Source organism: Phlebotomus papatasi, chromosome 1, assembly GCF_024763615.1.
Source record: "Phlebotomus papatasi isolate M1 chromosome 1, Ppap_2.1, whole genome shotgun sequence".
In the NCBI taxonomy this organism is placed as follows: domain Eukaryota; kingdom Metazoa; phylum Arthropoda; class Insecta; order Diptera; family Psychodidae; genus Phlebotomus; species Phlebotomus papatasi.
Genome location: NC_077222.1, coordinates 23,258,368 through 23,276,750, shown reverse-complemented (window position 1 = coordinate 23,276,750; position 18,383 = coordinate 23,258,368). Strand labels below are relative to the sequence as shown.

The window sequence follows — 18,383 nt, the reverse complement described above, 5'->3', positions numbered from 1 at the left end:
TTTGCATACAAAATATGCCTAAAAAAATTTTTTTTTTGATGCCAACTTTGGGGGGTCTATCTCTTCTAGTTTAGGAGATATTCGCGTTTAAAGATTTGCATACAAAATATGCCTAAAAAAATTTTTTTTTGATGTCAACTTTGGGGGGTCTATCTCTTCTAGTTTAGGAGATATTCGCGTTTAAAGATTTGCATACAAAATATGTCTAAAAAATTTTTTTTTGATGCCAACTTTGGGGGGTCTATCTCTTCTAGTTTAGGAGATATTCGCGTTTAAAGATTTGCATACAAAATATGCCTAAAAAAATTTTTTTTGATGCCAACTTTGGGGGGTCTATCTCTTCTAGTTTAGGAGATATTCGCGTTTAAAGATTTGCATACAAAATATGTCTAAAAAAAATTTTTTTTGATGTCAACTTTGGGGGGTCTATCTCTTCTAGTTTAGGAGATATTCGCGTTTAAAGATTTGCATACAAAATATGCCTAAAAAAAATTTTTTTTGATGTCAACTTTGGGGGGTCTATCTCTTCTAGTTTAGGAGATATTCGCGTTTAAAGATTTGCATACAAAATATGCCTAAAAAAATTTTTTTTGATGCCAACTTTGGGGGGTCTATCTCTTCTAGTTTAGGAGATATTCGCGTTTAAAGATTTGCATACAAAATATGCCTAAAAAAAATTTTTTTTGATGTCAACTTTGGGGGGTCTATCTCTTCTAGTTTAGGAGATATTCGCGTTTAAAGATTTGCATACAAAATATGTCTAAAAAAAATTTTTTTTGATGCCAACTTTGGGGGGTCTATCTCTTCTAGTTTAGGAGATATTCGCGTTTAAAGATTTGCATACAAAATATGCCTAAAAAATTTTTTTTTTTGATGCCAACTTTGGGGGGTCTATCTCTTCTAGTTTAGGAGAAATTCGCGTTTAAAGATTTGCATACAAAATATGCCTAAAAAAATTTTTTTTTTGATGCCAACTTTGGGGGGTCTATCTCTTCTAGTTTAGGAGATATTCGCGTTTAAAGATTTGCATACAAAATATGCCTAAAAAATTTTTTTTTTGATGTCAACTTTGGGGGGTCTATCTCTTCTAGTTTAGGAGATATTCGCGTTTAAAGATTTGCATACAAAATATGTCTAAAAAAATTTTTTTTTGATGCCAACTTTGGGGGGTCTATCTCTTCTAGTTTAGGAGATATTCGCGTTTAAAGATTTGCATACAAAACATGCCTAAAAAATTTTTTTTTGATGCCAACTTTGGGGGGTCTATCTCTTCTAGTTTAGGAGATATTCGCGTTTAAAGATTTGCATACAAAATATGCCTAAAAAAAATTTTTTTTGATGCCAACTTTGGGGGGTCTATCTCTTCTAGTTTAGGAGATATTCGCGTTTAAAGATTTGCATACAAAATATGCCTAAAAATTTTTTTTTTTATGTCAACTTTGGGGGGTCTATCTCTTCTAGTTTAGGAGATATTCGCGTTTAAAGATTTGCATACAAAATATGCCTAAAAAAAATTTTTTTTTGATGCCAACTTTGGGGGGTCTATCTCTTCTAGTTTAGGAGATATTCTCGTTTAAAGATTTGCATACAAAATATGTCTAAAAAAAATTTTTTTTGATGCCAACTTTGGGGGGTCTATCTCTTCTAGTTTAGGAGATATTCGCGTTTAAAGATTTGCATACAAAATATGCCTAAAAAATTTTTTTTTTGATGTCAACTTTGGGGGGTCTATCTCTTCTAGTTTAGGAGATATTCGCGTTTAAAGATTTGCATACAAAATATGTCTAAAAAATTTTTTTTTTTGATGCCAACTTTGGGGGGTCTATCTCTTCTAGTTTAGGAGATATTCGCGTTTAAAGATTTGCATACAAAATATGCCTAAAAAAAATTTTTTTTTGATGTCAACTTTGGGGGGTCTATCTCTTCTAGTTTAGGAGATATTCGCGTTTAAAGATTTGCATACAAAATATGCCTAAAAAAATTTTTTTTTTGATGTCAACTTTGGGGGGTCTATCTCTTCTAGTTTAGGAGATATTCGCGTTTAAAGATTTGCATACAAAATATGCCTAAAAAATTTTTTTTTTTTAATGTCAACTTTGGGGGGTCTATCTCTTCTAGTTTAGGAGATATTCGCGTTTAAAGATTTGCATACAAAATATGCCTAAAAAAATTTTTTTTTGATGCCAACTTTGGGGGGTCTATCTCTTCTAGTTTAGGAGATATTCGCGTTTAAAGATTTGCATACAAAATATGTCTAAAAAAATTTTTTTTTGATGCCAACTTTGGGGGGTCTATCTCTTCAAGTTTAGGAGATATTCGCGTTTAAAGATTTGCATACAAAATATGCCTAAAAAAATTTTTTTTTGATGCCAACTTTGGGGGGTCTATCTCTTCTAGTTTAGGAGAAATTCGCGTTTAAAGATTTGCATACAAAATATGCCAAAAAAATTTTTTTTTTGATGCCAACTTTGGGGGGTCTATCTCTTCTAGTTTAGGAGATATTCGCGTTTAAAGATTTGCATACAAAATATGTCTAAAAAAATTTTTTTTTGATGCCAACTTTGGGGGGTCTATCTCTTCTAGTTTAGGAGATATTCGCGTTTAAAGATTTGCATACAAAATTTGCCTAAAAAATTTTTTTTTTGATGCCAACTTTGGGGGGTCTATCTCTTCTAGTTTAGGAGATATTCGCGTTTAAAGATTTGCATACAAAATATGCCTAAAAAAATTTTTTTTTTGATGCCAACTTTGGGGGATCTATCTCTTCTAGTTTAGGAGAAATTCGCGTTTAAAGATTTGCATACAAAATATGCCTAAAAAAATTTTTTTTTTGATGCGAACTTTGGGGGGTCTATCTCTTCTAGTTTAGGAGATATTCGCGTTTAAAGATTTGCATACAAAATATGCCTAAAAAAATTTTTTTTTTGATGTCAACTTTGGGGGGTCTATCTCTTCTAGTTTAGGAGATATTCGCGTTTAAAGATTTGCATACAAAATATGTCTAAAAAATTTTTTTTTTGATGCCAACTTTGGGGGGTCTATCTCTTCTAGTTTAGGAGATATTCGCGTTTAAAGATTTGCATACAAAATATGCCTAAAAAAATTTTTTTTGATGCCAACTTTGGGGGGTCTATCTCTTCTAGTTTAGGAGATATTCGCGTTTAAAGATTTGCATACAAAATATGCCTAAAAAAATTTTTTTTTGATGTCAACTTTGGGGGGTCTATCTCTTCTAGTTTAGGAGATATTCGCGTTTAAAGATTTGCATACAAAATATGTCTAAAAAAAATTTTTTTGATGCCAACTTTGGGGGGTCTATCTCTTCTAGTTTAGGAGATATTCGCGTTTAAAGATTTGCATACAAAATATGCCTAAAAAAATTTTTTTTTTTGATGCCAACTTTGGGGGGTCTATCTCTTCTAGTTTAGGAGAAATTCGCGTTTAAAGATTTGCATACAAAATATGCCTAAAAAATTTTTTTTTGATGCCAACTTTGGGGGGTCTATCTCTTCTAGTTTAGGAGATATTCGCGTTTAAAGATTTGCATACAAAATATGTCTAAAAAAAATTTTTTTTGATGCCAACTTTGGGGGGTCTATCTCTTCTAGTTTAGGAGATATTCGCGTTTAAAGATTTGCATACAAAATATGCCTAAAAAATTTTTTTTTTTGATGCCAACTTTGGGGGGTCTATCTCTTCTAGTTTAGGAGATATTCGCGTTTAAAGATTTGCATACAAAATATGCCTAAAAATTTTTTTTTTTGATGCCAACTTTGGGGGGTCTATCTCTTCTAGTTTAGGAGAAATTCGCGTTTAAAGATTTGCATACAAAATATGCCTAAAAAAATTTTTTTTTTGATGCCAACTTTGGGGGGTCTATCTCTTCTAGTTTAGGAGATATTCGCGTTTAAAGATTTGCATACAAAATATGCCTAAAAAAATTTTTTTTTGATGCCAACTTTGGGGGGTCTATCTCTTCTAGTTTAGGAGATATTCGCGTTTAAAGATTTGCATACAAAATATGTCTAAAAAATTTTTTTTTGATGCCAACTTTGGGGGGTCTATCTCTTCTAGTTTAGGAGATATTCGCGTTTAAAGATTTGCATACAAAATATGCCTAAAAAAATTTTTTTTGATGCCAACTTTGGGGGGTCTATCTCTTCTAGTTTAGGAGATATTCGCGTTTAAAGATTTGCATACAAAATATGCCTAAAAAAAATTTTTTTTGATGTCAACTTTGGGGGGTCTATCTCTTCTAGTTTAGGAGATATTCGCGTTTAAAGATTTGCATACAAAATATGTCTAAAAAAAATTTTTTTTTGATGCCAACTTTGGGGGGTCTATCTCTTCTAGTTTAGGAGATATTCGCGTTTAAAGATTTGCATACAAAATATGCCTAAAAAAAATTTTTTTTGATGCCAACTTTGGGGGGTCTATCTCTTCTAGTTTAGGAGATATTCGCGTTTAAAGATTTGCATACAAAATATGCCTAAAAATTTTTTTTTTTATGTCAACTTTGGGGGGTCTATCTCTTCTAGTTTAGGAGATATTCGCGTTTAAAGATTTGCATACAAAATATGCCTAAAAAAATTTTTTTTTGATGTCAACTTTGGGGGGTCTATCTCTTCTAGTTTAGGAGATATTCGCGTTTAAAGATTTGCATACAAAATATGCCTAAAAAAAATTTTTTTTTGATGTCAACTTTGGGGGGTCTATCTCTTCTAGTTTAGGAGATATTCGCGTTTAAAGATTTGCATACAAAATATGCCTAAAAAAATTTTTTTTTGATGTCAACTTTGGGGGGTCTATCTCTTCTAGTTTAGGAGATATTCGCGTTTAAAGATTTGCATACAAAATATGTCTAAAAAAAATTTTTTTTTATGCCAACTTTGGGGGGTCTATCTCTTCTAGTTTAGGAGAAATTCGCGTTTAAAGATTTGCATACAAAATATGCCTAAAAAAATTTTTTTTTGATGTCAACTTTGGGGGGTCTATCTCTTCTAGTTTAGGAGATATTCGCGTTTAAAGATTTGCATACAAAATATGTCTAAAAAATTTTTTTTTTGATGCCAACTTTGGGGGGTCTATCTCTTCTAGTTTAGGAGATATTCGCGTTTAAAGATTTGCATACAAAATATGCCTAAAAAAATTTTTTTTGATGCCAACTTTGGGGGGTCTATCTCTTCTAGTTTAGGAGATATTCGCGTTTAAAGATTTGCATACAAAATATGCCTAAAAAAAATTTTTTTTGATGTCAACTTTGGGGGGTCTATCTCTTCTAGTTTAGGAGATATTCGCGTTTAAAGATTTGCATACAAAATATGTCTAAAAAAATTTTTTTTTTGATGCCAACTTTGGGGGGTCTATCTCTTCTAGTTTAGGAGATATTCGCGTTTAAAGATTTGCATACAAAATATGCCTAAAAAAAATTTTTTTTGATGCCAACTTTGGGGGGTCTATCTCTTCTAGTTTAGGAGATATTCGCGTTTAAAGATTTGCATACAAAATATGCCTAAAAATTTTTTTTTTATGTCAACTTTGGGGGGTCTATCTCTTCTAGTTTAGGAGATATTCGCGTTTAAAGATTTGCATACAAAATATGCCTAAAAAAATTTTTTTTTGATGTCAACTTTGGGGGGTCTATCTCTTCTAGTTTAGGAGATATTCGCGTTTAAAGATTTGCATACAAAATATGCCTAAAAAAAATTTTTTTTTTGATGTCAACTTTGGGGGGTCTATCTCTTCTAGTTTAGGAGATATTCGCGTTTAAAGATTTGCATACAAAATATGCCTAAAAAAAATTTTTTTTTGATGTCAACTTTGGGGGGTCTATCTCTTCTAGTTTAGGAGATATTCGCGTTTAAAGATTTGCATACAAAATATGTCTAAAAAAAATTTTTTTTTATGCCAACTTTGGGGGGTCTATCTCTTCTAGTTTAGGAGATATTCGCGTTTAAAGATTTGCATACAAAATATGCCTAAAAAATTTTTTTTGATGTCAACTTTGGGGGGTCTATCTCTTCTAGTTTAGGAGATATTCGCGTTTAAAGATTTGCATACAAAATATGCCTAAAAAAATTTTTTTTTGATGCCAACTTTGGGGGGTCTATCTCTTCTAGTTTAGGAGATATTCGCGTTTAAAGATTTGCATACAAAATATGCCTAAAAAATTTTTTTTTTGATGCCAACTTTGGGGGGTCTATCTCTTCTAGTTTAGGAGATATTCGCGTTTAAAGATTTGCATACAAAATATGTCTAAAAAAATTTTTTTTTGATGTCAACTTTGGGGGTCTATCTCTTCTAGTTCAGGAGATATTCGCGTTTAAAGATTTGCATACAAAATATGCCTAAAAAAATTTTTTTTTTGATGTCAACTTTGGGGGGTCTATCTCTTCTAGTTTAGGAGATATTCGCGTTTAAAGATTTGCATACAAAATATGTCTAAAAAAATTTTTTTTTTGATGCCAACTTTGGGGGGTCTATCTCTTCTAGTTTAGGAGATATTCGCGTTTAAAGATTTGCATACAAAATATGCCTAAAAAAATTTTTTTTTGATGTCAACTTTGGGGGGTCTATCTCTTCTAGTTTAGGAGATATTCGCGTTTAAAGATTTGCATACAAAATATGCCTAAAAAAATTTTTTTTTGATGCCAACTTTGGGGGGTCTATCTCTTCTAGTTTAGGAGATATTCGCGTTTAAAGATTTGCATACAAAATATGCCTAAAAAATTTTTTTTTTGATGTCAACTTTGGGGGGTCTATCTCTTCTAGTTTAGGAGATATTCGCGTTTAAAGATTTGCATACAAAATATGTCTAAAAAAATTTTTTTTTGATGCCAACTTTGGGGGGTCTATCTCTTCTAGTTTAGGAGATATTCGCGTTTAAAGATTTGCATACAAAATATGCCTAAAAAATTTTTTTTTTGATGTCAACTTTGGGGGGTCTATCTCTTCTAGTTTAGGAGATATTCGCGTTTAAAGATTTGCATACAAAATATGCCTAAAAATTTTTTTTTTTTTGATGCCAACTTTGGGGGGTCTATCTCTTCTAGTTTAGGAGATATTCGCGTTTAAAGATTTGCATACAAAATATGCCTAAAAAAATTTTTTTTTGATGTCAACTTTGGGGGGTCTATCTCTTCTAGTTTAGGAGATATTCGCGTTTAAAGATTTGCATACAAAATATGCCTAAAAAATTTTTTTTTTGATGTCAACTTTGGGGGGTCTATCTCTTCTAGTTTAGGAGATATTCGCGTTTAAAGATTTGCATACAAAATATGCCTAAAAAAATTTTTTTTGATGCCAACTTTGGGGGGTCTATCTCTTCTAGTTTAGGAGATATTCGCGTTTAAAGATTTGCATACAAAATATGCCTAAAAAAATTTTTTTTTGATGTCAACTTTGGGGGGTCTATCTCTTCTAGTTTAGGAGATATTCGCGTTTAAAGATTTGCATACAAAATATGCCTAAAAAAAAATTTTTTTTGATGCCAACTTTGGGGGGTCTATCTCTTCTAGTTTAGGAGATATTCGCGTTTAAAGATTTGCATACAAAATATGCCTAAAAAAAATTTTTTTTTGATGCCAACTTTGGGGGGTCTATCTCTTCTAGTTTAGGAGATATTCGCGTTTAAAGATTTGCATACAAAATATGCCTAAAAATTTTTTTTTTGATGCGAACTTTGGGGGGTCTATCTCTTCTAGTTTAGGAGATATTCGCGTTTAAAGATTTGCATACAAAATATGCCTAAAAGAATTTTTTTTTATGCCAACTTTGGGGGGTCTATCTCTTCTAGTTTAGGAGATATTCGCGTTTAAAGATTTGCATACAAAATATGCCTAAAAGAATTTCTTTTTGATGCCAACTTTGGGGGGTCTATCTCTTCTAGTTTACGAGATATTCGCGTTTAAAGATTTGCATACAAAATATGCCTAAAAAATGTTTTTTTGATGCCAACTTTGGGGGGTCTATCTCTTCTAGTTTTTCTTTATTTTTTTTTCATCAAATCGACAAATAAAATATTTTTTTTTAAATACTTGCTCCCCTACTAGGGTTAAATTTCTCTAGTGGGAGCATTCGTATTAATTGTCGTCAAAAATTTAATTTTGTTGGAATTTTGACGTTTCCACTTACAATTTGGCAAGCAATTTCCTTCAAAAAAATAAATATTTAACGAAAATTGCTTCCAATGAATACAGACCATTACAGAAAAATGCTAAAATATAATCTTTTAGGCAGCAGGGACAGAAAAATTTGTGAATAAAAAATTAGGGACTGTTTGCAATTGCTGTCTCTTCAGACTTCGAGCAATAAAACTGTTTATAAAAAAATCAAAAATCAAATAATGGATTAACTTACGGGAAGTCCCTTCTGTCCGGCATGTGATGTAGACACAGGCAGCGTAGATGTGGCTGTTCTTCCGGCCTCTGGTCAGATGCCTGTTTAGGGCCATCTTGAAGAAATTGCATGAAGTCTCAATGCAGTGAGTATTGAGATGCAGCTGATGACACAAGTGAGTGATGCCTTCCCTTGCCTTCTTCAGGGTTACTTCCCTGGATTCAGTACCCACCCCAACATGAAACTTCCCATAAACTGTGGCTCCGCCCTTGGAATCAGCTGACACAAACTGACCAACGGTGTTGGAAGTTCCATGGGCATTTTCCTCAAATTGCACTTCTGACACTATAATATTGTCCTCCAGGACAGACCCACAATTCGTGCACACGGCATCCCCACGGGCGCTATCCACTTCAATGTCAGCGGAGCCGCAATTTCGGCATTTGTGTCCGGAAGACATTGTTTGAGGTTATGTCACTTTTACTACAATTTTCACGGCTTTTTATTGGGTAATTTGCTAAGATTTCAATTCAACAAAATGCTCCTGATCACAAATACTAGGCCTGCTAGGCAAATTTTCACAAATTATTGAGAAATAAACTTGAGAAACTCTTCCGCAAAAGGAACACTGAACTCACCGAACCATAACAAACTCGAGTCAGAGATTCGCCGCGTGTGAGCCGAAAAATTTTTGTTTCCGCCTCTCGCCTCTCAGATTTAAATTTTTTGACGGTTTTGTGAGTTTTAGTAAAGTAAGGAGTTTGTGAAAACTTTTGTTTGACTCTGGGATTGGTTTTTCACAAATAATTTTCCTGGCGCTAATTTGATACAAAATTTATTCAATGTTTCCCAAGCAATCAATAAAGTGGCAGAAAAGTGTTTGCTTATTTTTAAAAAATCAGCGATTGCAATAAAAGGAAGGTAAAAATGGTAAAAATTCTAGACTCGACCTCTAACACCCCATTAATTTCTTATAAAAGACACTGAGAGCAATTATTTCATTTAGAAAGAATTATAATTTTGATTTTGGGAGTTATTTTATTTAGTATTATTTATTTATTATTTAGCATTATTTTTTAAGCAAAATTGATTTTTTTCTGAAATTTAATTACTTAGAATAAAATTTTATATCATTCGGAATTTAATTCTGTCGTCCTTTCGTTTTAATTTTCAAAATAAAGTGCTCGCTTTGTAATCCGGATGATTGGGAGACAATATGACAGATGTCCCCTTCGTAATCCGGATGGATTTTTTGAATTTGTTCAACGTCTCGAAAATATAATACAAGTTTTTTTTTCTAGAATTAGAATAAAAGTTTTAAAGAACCTTAAAAAGACATAATTAGAGAATTCTACGCTATTATACTTCATTTATTAAACGAAAACATCATAGGATAATTCATTTTCATTGCTGAACACGCATGCACACATGACCTCAAAATGATTTTAAACCTTCAATAACTCGTCCGGATAATGGCGGTTCGGATTAGAGAGCGGGCACTGTAATAGTAATAATTTTCAGAATTTGATAAAGTAACAATAATTTATTCGAGCACCACAAAGTGCAATATAAAGTAAAATTTTCTACATATTTATTTAGATGGAAAAAGTTATTGGAAAATTATCTTTCGATGTCCTTAAATCAATTTTACAAGATTTTAAAGTTAATCCCAATGATCCCAATGAAGGACTGATCATCCTGGGAGTGAATAAATCAAAAGCGAAAAAGTGAAATTTTCTCAAGAATCTAACGAAAAAAAATTGATTCTGGTAGATATAATACGTACAAATGCAATATATTTTGCATAAGAAAATTGATAATATTGTAACAAAATTGAGTTACTGGGATCGCAAGTGATGAATTTTTTACACCAGGAATTTACTTTATATTTACACTACACAGTAAAAAAATGTGTAAAATTTTAATACTATAATAGTGAAAAATCGTCCATTTTAGTTGTTTAATTTAAAAATGTTTAAAATATACACAACATTTTGGTAATTTATTGTTACGTGATTGAAAATTACCACTATTATAGTTGAAAAATTTTCAACAATATTGTTTAATTTGAAAATGTGTAAAATTTTAACACTATAATAGTGTGTAATTTAATTGCGATCTGTGTAAAATTTTTTACAATTATTGTCATAAATTTTTTTTAACGATGTTTCGTGACTTAAAACTGTTGAAAAAATCTAAAAATAACCACCATTATAGTATGATTATAGTTTTTCACATTATTATAGTGTGAAAAAATACACAACTTTATAGTAAATTTTGTCACATAGTATGATCATAATTTTTCACACTATTATAGTGTGAAGCCTTGCGTATTTCAACCAAAGTTGTTGAATTTATAAACAAAAGTTGTTTATTTTTAGACAAAAGTTGTTGATTTTTAAACAAAAGTTGTGTAAAAGTTGTTGAATTTCCTTTTGAGACTTATACTTCAGTCGAGATTCTTTTTATTGGGCAAAAGTCTTATAGAATATCAAATATTTCTATGCATCAGATGTAATCATTTCGCATTATGGGGGGAGGGGGGTATCCCGAGTACAGGAAAAAACATTAGAAATGTCTAAAACATAAACAACATAATCAACATAAACAGAATTCAACAATTTTTGAGTTTACACATAAAAATTCAACAATTCCAAATTCAACATCTTGAAATTAAACAACTTTAAATTAAACAATTTTAAATTAAACACTTTTTCCAAATTTAACACTATAACAGTGGTGTGAAAGATTACACACTATAATAGTGTTAATTTTTTTACTGTGTATTACATTTATTTGCATTAATTTTACATTTTGTGGCCGGCACTCCAGAGAAATCAGTGGAGTCCTGAACTTTTATGACTGCATTGTATAAATGAGCAGTAAAAAGTAAAATTGTGAAGTGAAGTAACAAAAAAAGTGAAAAAGTGATATTGTCGTCCAAATTTTGGAAAAGGGAAAATAAAGGGCTATTCATTCTATCTGCAACATTTGAAATGTTAATTATATAAATTACACTGAGAGAAATCCGATAAAGTTAAAACAACATTCCCGAAATGTTTATTTTACCTTGCAGTATTGATCCGAAATCGGTGTAAATATTATGCTTTTTAGGTGTATTAGGTGTTAAAGTTAGACTTTTCATGTTAATTCTACCCTTAAAAATATGTAAAATGAACATTAAAAAATGTTGATATATTTTTACACCTAAAAAGTGTTAAAGTTATGAGGAAAAAAGTTAATCGCACACTCGTTTTTTATCAGTGTAGACACATTTTGGAAAAGATTTAAGTTTTTTTTCTAACCATAATTAGATATTTTACTGTTTAATTTATTATTTAATTGATATTTGATATTTTAATGTTTTTTAATTTCTTAATGCTCATTTTGATTTTTTTTACTGTTCGTTTGTTATTTGCCTTTTATTATCGATAAAATCTCTCCTACTATCTTCTCCATCTCTCTTGACTTATCTCTTATGGTGTCTTTTCGTCAAAAATTGCCTTTAAAAAATCTGACGTTTCTGCCTGTAAGGATAGGGGAAATTTTCTTTAGAAAGGCATTTTTTAAAGAAATTTCTCCTAGTGTGTAGAGGCCTTTTCATCTTCTACTTCATATTTGTAACAATATGTAGCGAGAAATTAAAAAAAAATATATATATATATATTTTAACTCAATGAGACGATCCGAGCTGTACTGTCGGTCGATTACATGTTCAATTTTCGTTAAAAAGCTTAACAATTATTTTTTTTAAACTATATTATTTTATAATTTTCGCATATTGAATTTTAGTTTTGCTGAGCATAAAATTAGAATAAAATAAAATAACAGTTTTGATTTTTAGGTTTTAAAATAAATATCAGTGTTAAAAATTAATTTTCAATAAATTATTTTATTTTTTTCAGTGTTTTTTACCCGGCGGGGCTCATAATATTTTTAAATTTTCAACGGTTAATTTATCCTAGACACATCAAAATTTCGCTCATGGATTTGGGTCAAATAGTTTGTGTAAACTTCACGGAAGTTTAATGTTTTTTTGACACCGTGTTTTTCTCGTTGATATTTTGATACCATTTTCCACGTTTTTCACTGCTCAGGGCTAGAGAATATTTACTCAACGCTTCCTAAGCAATCAATAAAGTGCCAAAAGGGTGTTTCCCAGGTGTTCTTGCAAAAATTTCAGTGATTTGGAGTGAAAAAAAGTGGGGTTAGGGTGAAGATTCTCGCAGAGTCACGTCCAGGAGTTACTGAGAGAAACTGTTTAGTGTGAGAGGAGTCTGGTGGGGCAACCCGCAGCAGAATTCCACAGAATTGCAGCCACGCAATAGTTGGACTTTATGCAATTGAAAGAGTCTCAAAGTGGAAGTGGTCGAACCGCCTGACCGAGAATCAGACGATTCAGTTTGTCGTGAAGTGTCGCAGTGTCCGGACGTGAGATAGAGTAGCTCAGTGGATTGATCTGTACACCAGCAGTGTCCACCCGTGAAAGTGTAAGACATTCCTAATTGAAATTACTCCTTCCGGACATTCTGTTTATCTCTCTGTTCCCTCTGGTCTCTGGCTTGGGCTCTGAGGAGTTTCCTTTGGGACTTGTGTGAAACAGTGCGTGTGGGGTATTTGTGCATGTCACGTTGGGAGTCAAAGGGCAAATATCAAGCTTCAATAAGTGGCCCCGTCAATTGGTTTCTATCGGGAGTATTAGGGGAGCATTGATCTCTGGATATCTTGTACATTCATTCATCTCCAGACATCAATCTTGCCCAGGAATAATTCCCACGGGAAAGGGAGTATTTTCCAGTGATATTCAGGTTTTCTTACCTATTTTTTGTTGATTTGTAATCTAATCTGGTGGCTTAGGGGCCGTAAGTGAAGGCTATTCCATGGCTTATCTGTGCAGGATTCCTAATGAAAGTGAAAAGAAACCTCTGGGTGCTTTTTTTTTCTATGATTTGCATCAGACTACTCATCAGAAGTATAATTTTTAATTAGGGATTGAAGGTTAAGATAAGACACATTGATCTTCAATTTAGAAAATTGTTAGCTCGGCTTTAGGGGAATACGGGGGCAGCGATGGTGACGTTTTTAGGCTTCCTTTTGTTTTTGTAGCTTTTACCAGGTGTGTCAGTATAGTTCTCTCATTAAGGTACTGTGATCATTGGAAAATATTTTATTTCGCAAAAATACCCTTTGCAGTAGGGGGATTCTGTAATAATATGACAATGTCATATGACAAATTTTCGTGGTAGATAAAAGTGGGGTACCTTTGAAATTGGGATTTTTCACCTATTTTTAAATAAAATTGAGCCTTATCGTGAAAGAATTTAGCTGCACAAACAGATTGAGAAACTAAATTACATTATGATATGGCTCAGTTTTACTTAACATAGAAAAAAAAATTCAAAGGTGCTCCACTTCCCGCTATTGGAATTCATTTTCAGGACGAATTAAAGCCCAGTGAGCATTAAATGCCCGTTGCAAGCAACTCTATTAAGTTAATTGATATAGATTGGATTTTTGATTAATTTTTCCGAATTGAATTTACCACGCTAAAAAAAATTGTTTTATGACTTTGTCATACTGATACAGAAATCCTCTACAGGACTTTCTGTCTACTGCAGTTTTGATTTTTGCATTTTCAATGTAAAAATAGAAGTATTATTATTTTCAAAGCAAAAAAAGCTACCAATATTGCAATTTTTCACAAAATTATAATAGATTTGTCCACAAGAAAATAGACCATGCCCCATAGATCAAGGATTTAATCCCTTTATTTCACCGATTGAGTTTTTTTTTGCAAAAACTTTTAAAATTCCTTGTCGAGTTCCACAGAAGTGCCCAGAGATTTTCCATTTAAAGTATTTAACCGAAAAAATATTTAGGCCACGCCCCTTTATGCAAGTGCTGCCAATCAAGTACAATGGCACTTCAGTAATGAAACAAATCTTGAGTTTAGGGCACAATCACATTGACAGTAAAATGTTCACCGTGTTTCGTTAATTTACGCATTTTCATTGCACTTCATACGCAAATTTTCCATTACCGTACAGTGCCCGCTTTGTAATCCGGATGATTGGGAGACAATATAACAGATGTCCGCTTCGTAATCCGGATGGATTTTTTGAATTTGTTCAACGTCTCGCAAATAAAAAACAAGTTTTTCTTTTGAAGAATTAGAATACAAGTTTTAAAAAGATTAAAAAGACATAATTAGAGAATTCTATGCTATTATATACTTCATTTATTAAACAAAAACATCACAAGAGAATTCATTTTCATTGCTGAATACTCGTGAATACATAACCTCAAAACGATTTTAAATGTAACCGTCGATAACTCGTCTGGATTACGGCGATCCGGATTAGAGAGCGGACACTGTATTACCTTATCTCATACTCAGTTACACTAGGTGACCGTATTACCTTATCTTATACTCGGTGGACTAGGTGAAAATAATATAAGAAAATTAAAGAAATAAAACGAAAATTCCATAAACGGTAAGCAAAAAAACTGTACAATTAATTTCTCTTACAGTTTTTTTGCCCACCGTTTGTCGAATTTTCATTTTATTTCTTCAGTTTTCTTATATTATTTTCACCTAGTCCACCGAGTATAAGATAAGGTAATACGGTAATGGAAAATTGGCGTAAGAATTGCAATGAAAATGCGTAAATTAGCGAAATACGGTAAGTTACGGCGAGCATTTTGTTGTCAATGTGATTCTGCCCTTAATCTAGCAATATTATTTGTATTCTTTTAAGGTTAAAAGAAAAACCTCTTTGCGTACGTGACTAGAATATAATTCAAGATTTTTATGTAGAATCAAGCATTTTGATGATAACTTTTGTCGTTTTTTCTGACTTGAGTAGAGCGTAAAACGATTCAACTGCAGAAATAAGATTTGTTGTAATTAGTTTGCACCATTCTGTAATGGTAAAAAAGGTCACGCCCCTAATGGAACTCGAATAAAAACCAAAATAAAATAGATTTCATTTCGTAGCCAAATTTCGAAAAGTATAATTTTCCAATATTTGAACAGTTCTAAAAAACAGTGGATGAAAACAAAGTCTTTTAGTGGAGATAATGCAAATGGGCGGCGCTTTAAAAGACCCGTGACGTCATCTTTTTCTTCTCTGAATTCGTTTACTTGTAAAAGAAAAAAAAATTTATATAGTTTACTGATTGGTGACTAACAACAATCAATCGTTTATGAACTTTCCCATTGAATTCTCCCTTTTACCGGTTTTTGGCTCTGACCGTGTCATGCAGATTCCGCAACAGAATCAATTATTAACGTAGTCAGTTCCATTTATAAATTTTACAAGGCGGTGTGGCTTAATTATTTAGAGGTGTGCTACATAATGCTCCAGATAGACTTCAACTGAGCTTTAACGAAATGTATTTAGATTTAGATAGACAAAAATATTGTGAATCTAAATATATGCTGAAAATTGTAATATTAATGTAGCCCCACCTCACCCTATAGGCGTTATTTTTTATCTTCCAAAAAAAATTAAGAATTCATTGTTAAAGATTGTTAGGTTATGTTGAATATAACCTGCAAATCAATCACTTTATTTAATTTTTATGAAAAAAGTAAGTAAAACAATTTAAAAAGAATTTCTTGTACAAATTAAAATAAATTGAACCAATTAGTTACAAGAACCGTAATTAAAATAAGTATAATTTGACCGCCAGAAGAAATTGGTAAAACATTCAAAAGAATATTTTTGCATCCTATAAAGACTATTTGGTTACCGATAATCCAAAAATAATTTTTTTTTCATAGGGCCATGTAAGGTTATGTTCTGCTCTAAAAAAAAACCAAAAAAAATCTAACCTCAATTTTTGACCATCTCGTCCTGAAAGGGTTAATCCTTATCAAAATTTTTTTATCAATATTCCAGAAGCTGGAAAAAGCTCTAAAATCTTTTTTTTTAATTGTATTTTTTGTGGTTATCTGCTAATTTATTTCATATTACAGTAAAGTGGAATATTCAAAGTTCTTCCTTTTAAATAAAAATAATGATGTTTTTGTTAATGGCTCCGGCATACTTTCTAGATCAGGAAAATTTCATGTAATCAAAATTCACAGTCTTTTTTTTCAAGCATTTTGAATACACACGGCTCTTCGTTATCCGGGTGACAGCTGCCAAACGCTGGCGGTTGGTGTATTCAAAACGATTTTTTACGAAGCATGCAGTTTGTACAGAGTGAATTAATGTGTTATTATCATTTTATCAAAGTTTTTGACATACAATCGTGCTACAAAATGAAACATAAACACAGCACAAAGAAAATTCGGTTGTTTTTCGACAGAAAACAAATTCCCACATCAGAAAATATAAAAAAAACGTTGACCAGATTCAAAAAACCAAAATGTCATTTTGTCCCCACGTCAGCCGGATAACGGAGAGTCGAGTGTATGTCTGTCTCATTTTATTGCACTCAAAATTAGGTTAAACTATTTTCAATTTGTTGTGACGTTCAAAGAATGAAGAAGAGTGCGAGAGAGTGAGATAGATATATGCTAAACGTTTGAGAAAGAACGATTTAAAAAGATCTGATCTAAAAAGTGTGTCGAAGCTACAAAGATCGTAATTATTCTAAAGATTAAATAGCATCAGGCAGTGTTTTTTAGTCACTTATTAAAACGATGATCTCAACATAACCTAAAAAATCTCCAAGCTTCTTTTTATCAACTTAAACTCAAAATAATGTACAATTAATCGAGATATTTTAAATTCTCTATCCAATTCAATTTCTCTACTAACTTTTTCCAAATAAAAATAAAGCGATTAATATTTAGGTTATGTCTGACATAACCTTAAAATCTTAAACAATATAGGGTTAGAAAATCAATATATTTCTTTTTAAAATATCATTTGTCTGCCTGATAGTTCAGGTGATCAAGCAAAATACTCCAAGGCGTTGTCAGTGTTGTAAGTGGAGCTTCTCGCGGGCTTTTCCTGGGTCGCGGGAAAAAAGGTGGGAAAAGTACCCGTGATTGCTCATTTGCCATTCACACGCCATACGTGCATAGCATTAAGTATTCAACACCTGAAACAATTTCAATGGCAATTGGAAGTTTGATGTGTATGGAGGTGGAATTATGAGATGGGAAAGGATCTCCTCCTCATGAGAAATTGTGACCTTCGACACCAAACGGAGAGCTCCACTAAAAGAGCCAGAGTGGGAAAAATAAATCACTGAGAGAGAGAGAGAGAGAGAGAGAGAGAGAGAAGAATGCGACAAGTGTTATCAATACAAAAGACGAATTAATAAAACCCTCTTGCCCTCATGTTTTTCTCATCTTTTTTTCCCCCTTCCCTCCCGTAAATATTAATTCAATCAATCCAATATTTCTCAACAGTTCTCCCCAAGCTAAAGCAGAGATTTTCTCTCAACTTCAAGACACCCAACAACAACCAATTCTAAAATGACTCGATCAATTGGTATTTTCCTGGGAATATTCCTCATGATATCTGGTAAGTTCGAATGAAAAAGCATTAAATCTTTTTTTTACAGCAGAAAATTCCACATTTTTAAAAATGCATTTCTCTGCATGAAAAAGCATATTCCCCATTATTCCATATCGAAACATTTTTATCACTGATAACAAAAATTTGTCACACGATTTTTATGAGAAAGGGAGGGAAAAGTTACCTGAAGGCAACATTTAAAGATTAATTTTTGGACAATTTTGCTTTCCAAGTGATAATTGCTAACAAAATGCTGAAAAGACATGGACAATTGACTTCAAAACTAACAAAATTTCACGGCTCAAATTGCTTCAATCGATGTTGAATGCCATTGAAAATTAATGCTGTTGAATTTTACATTTTTCACATAATTGAATTTTCGAACATTTTCACTATCAATAAAAATTCTGATTGATAACGTGGGTGTTTCTCGGGGGGATATTGAGGATTTTGTGACGGAAGTGATTTTTGCGTGATGAATTGCTTCTTGTTCCAGGTTAATCACAATTGAGTCATTTGACCTTTCACCTCAATGGATTTTTAGTGCCTTATGTGCTCATAAGGGGA

The 18,383-nt window shown here is 32.0% G+C and overlaps 2 protein-coding genes across 2 annotated transcripts in view; one reads left to right on the top strand and one right to left on the bottom strand.

The window, feature by feature from the left end:
• Nucleotides 1–9,017, bottom strand: part of LOC129798264 (transcription factor IIIB 90 kDa subunit) — a 115,253-nt gene extending 106,236 nt beyond the window's left edge. The window contains exon 1 of the mRNA XM_055841312.1: nucleotides 8,359–9,017. Coding sequence (XP_055697287.1) covers nucleotides 8,359–8,797 — 439 coding nt within the window. The 5' untranslated portion in view covers nucleotides 8,798–9,017. The remainder of the gene's footprint in view (nucleotides 1–8,358) is intronic.
• Nucleotides 9,018–12,257: 3,240 nt separating this feature from the next.
• The window catches only part of LOC129798273 (27 kDa hemolymph protein-like), a 23,008-nt gene continuing 16,882 nt past the window's right edge, over nucleotides 12,258–18,383 (top strand). Inside the window, exons 1-2 of the mRNA XM_055841327.1 lie at nucleotides 12,258–12,827; nucleotides 17,708–17,822. Coding sequence (XP_055697302.1) covers nucleotides 17,774–17,822 — 49 coding nt within the window. The 5' untranslated portion in view covers nucleotides 12,258–12,827; nucleotides 17,708–17,773. The remainder of the gene's footprint in view (nucleotides 12,828–17,707; nucleotides 17,823–18,383) is intronic.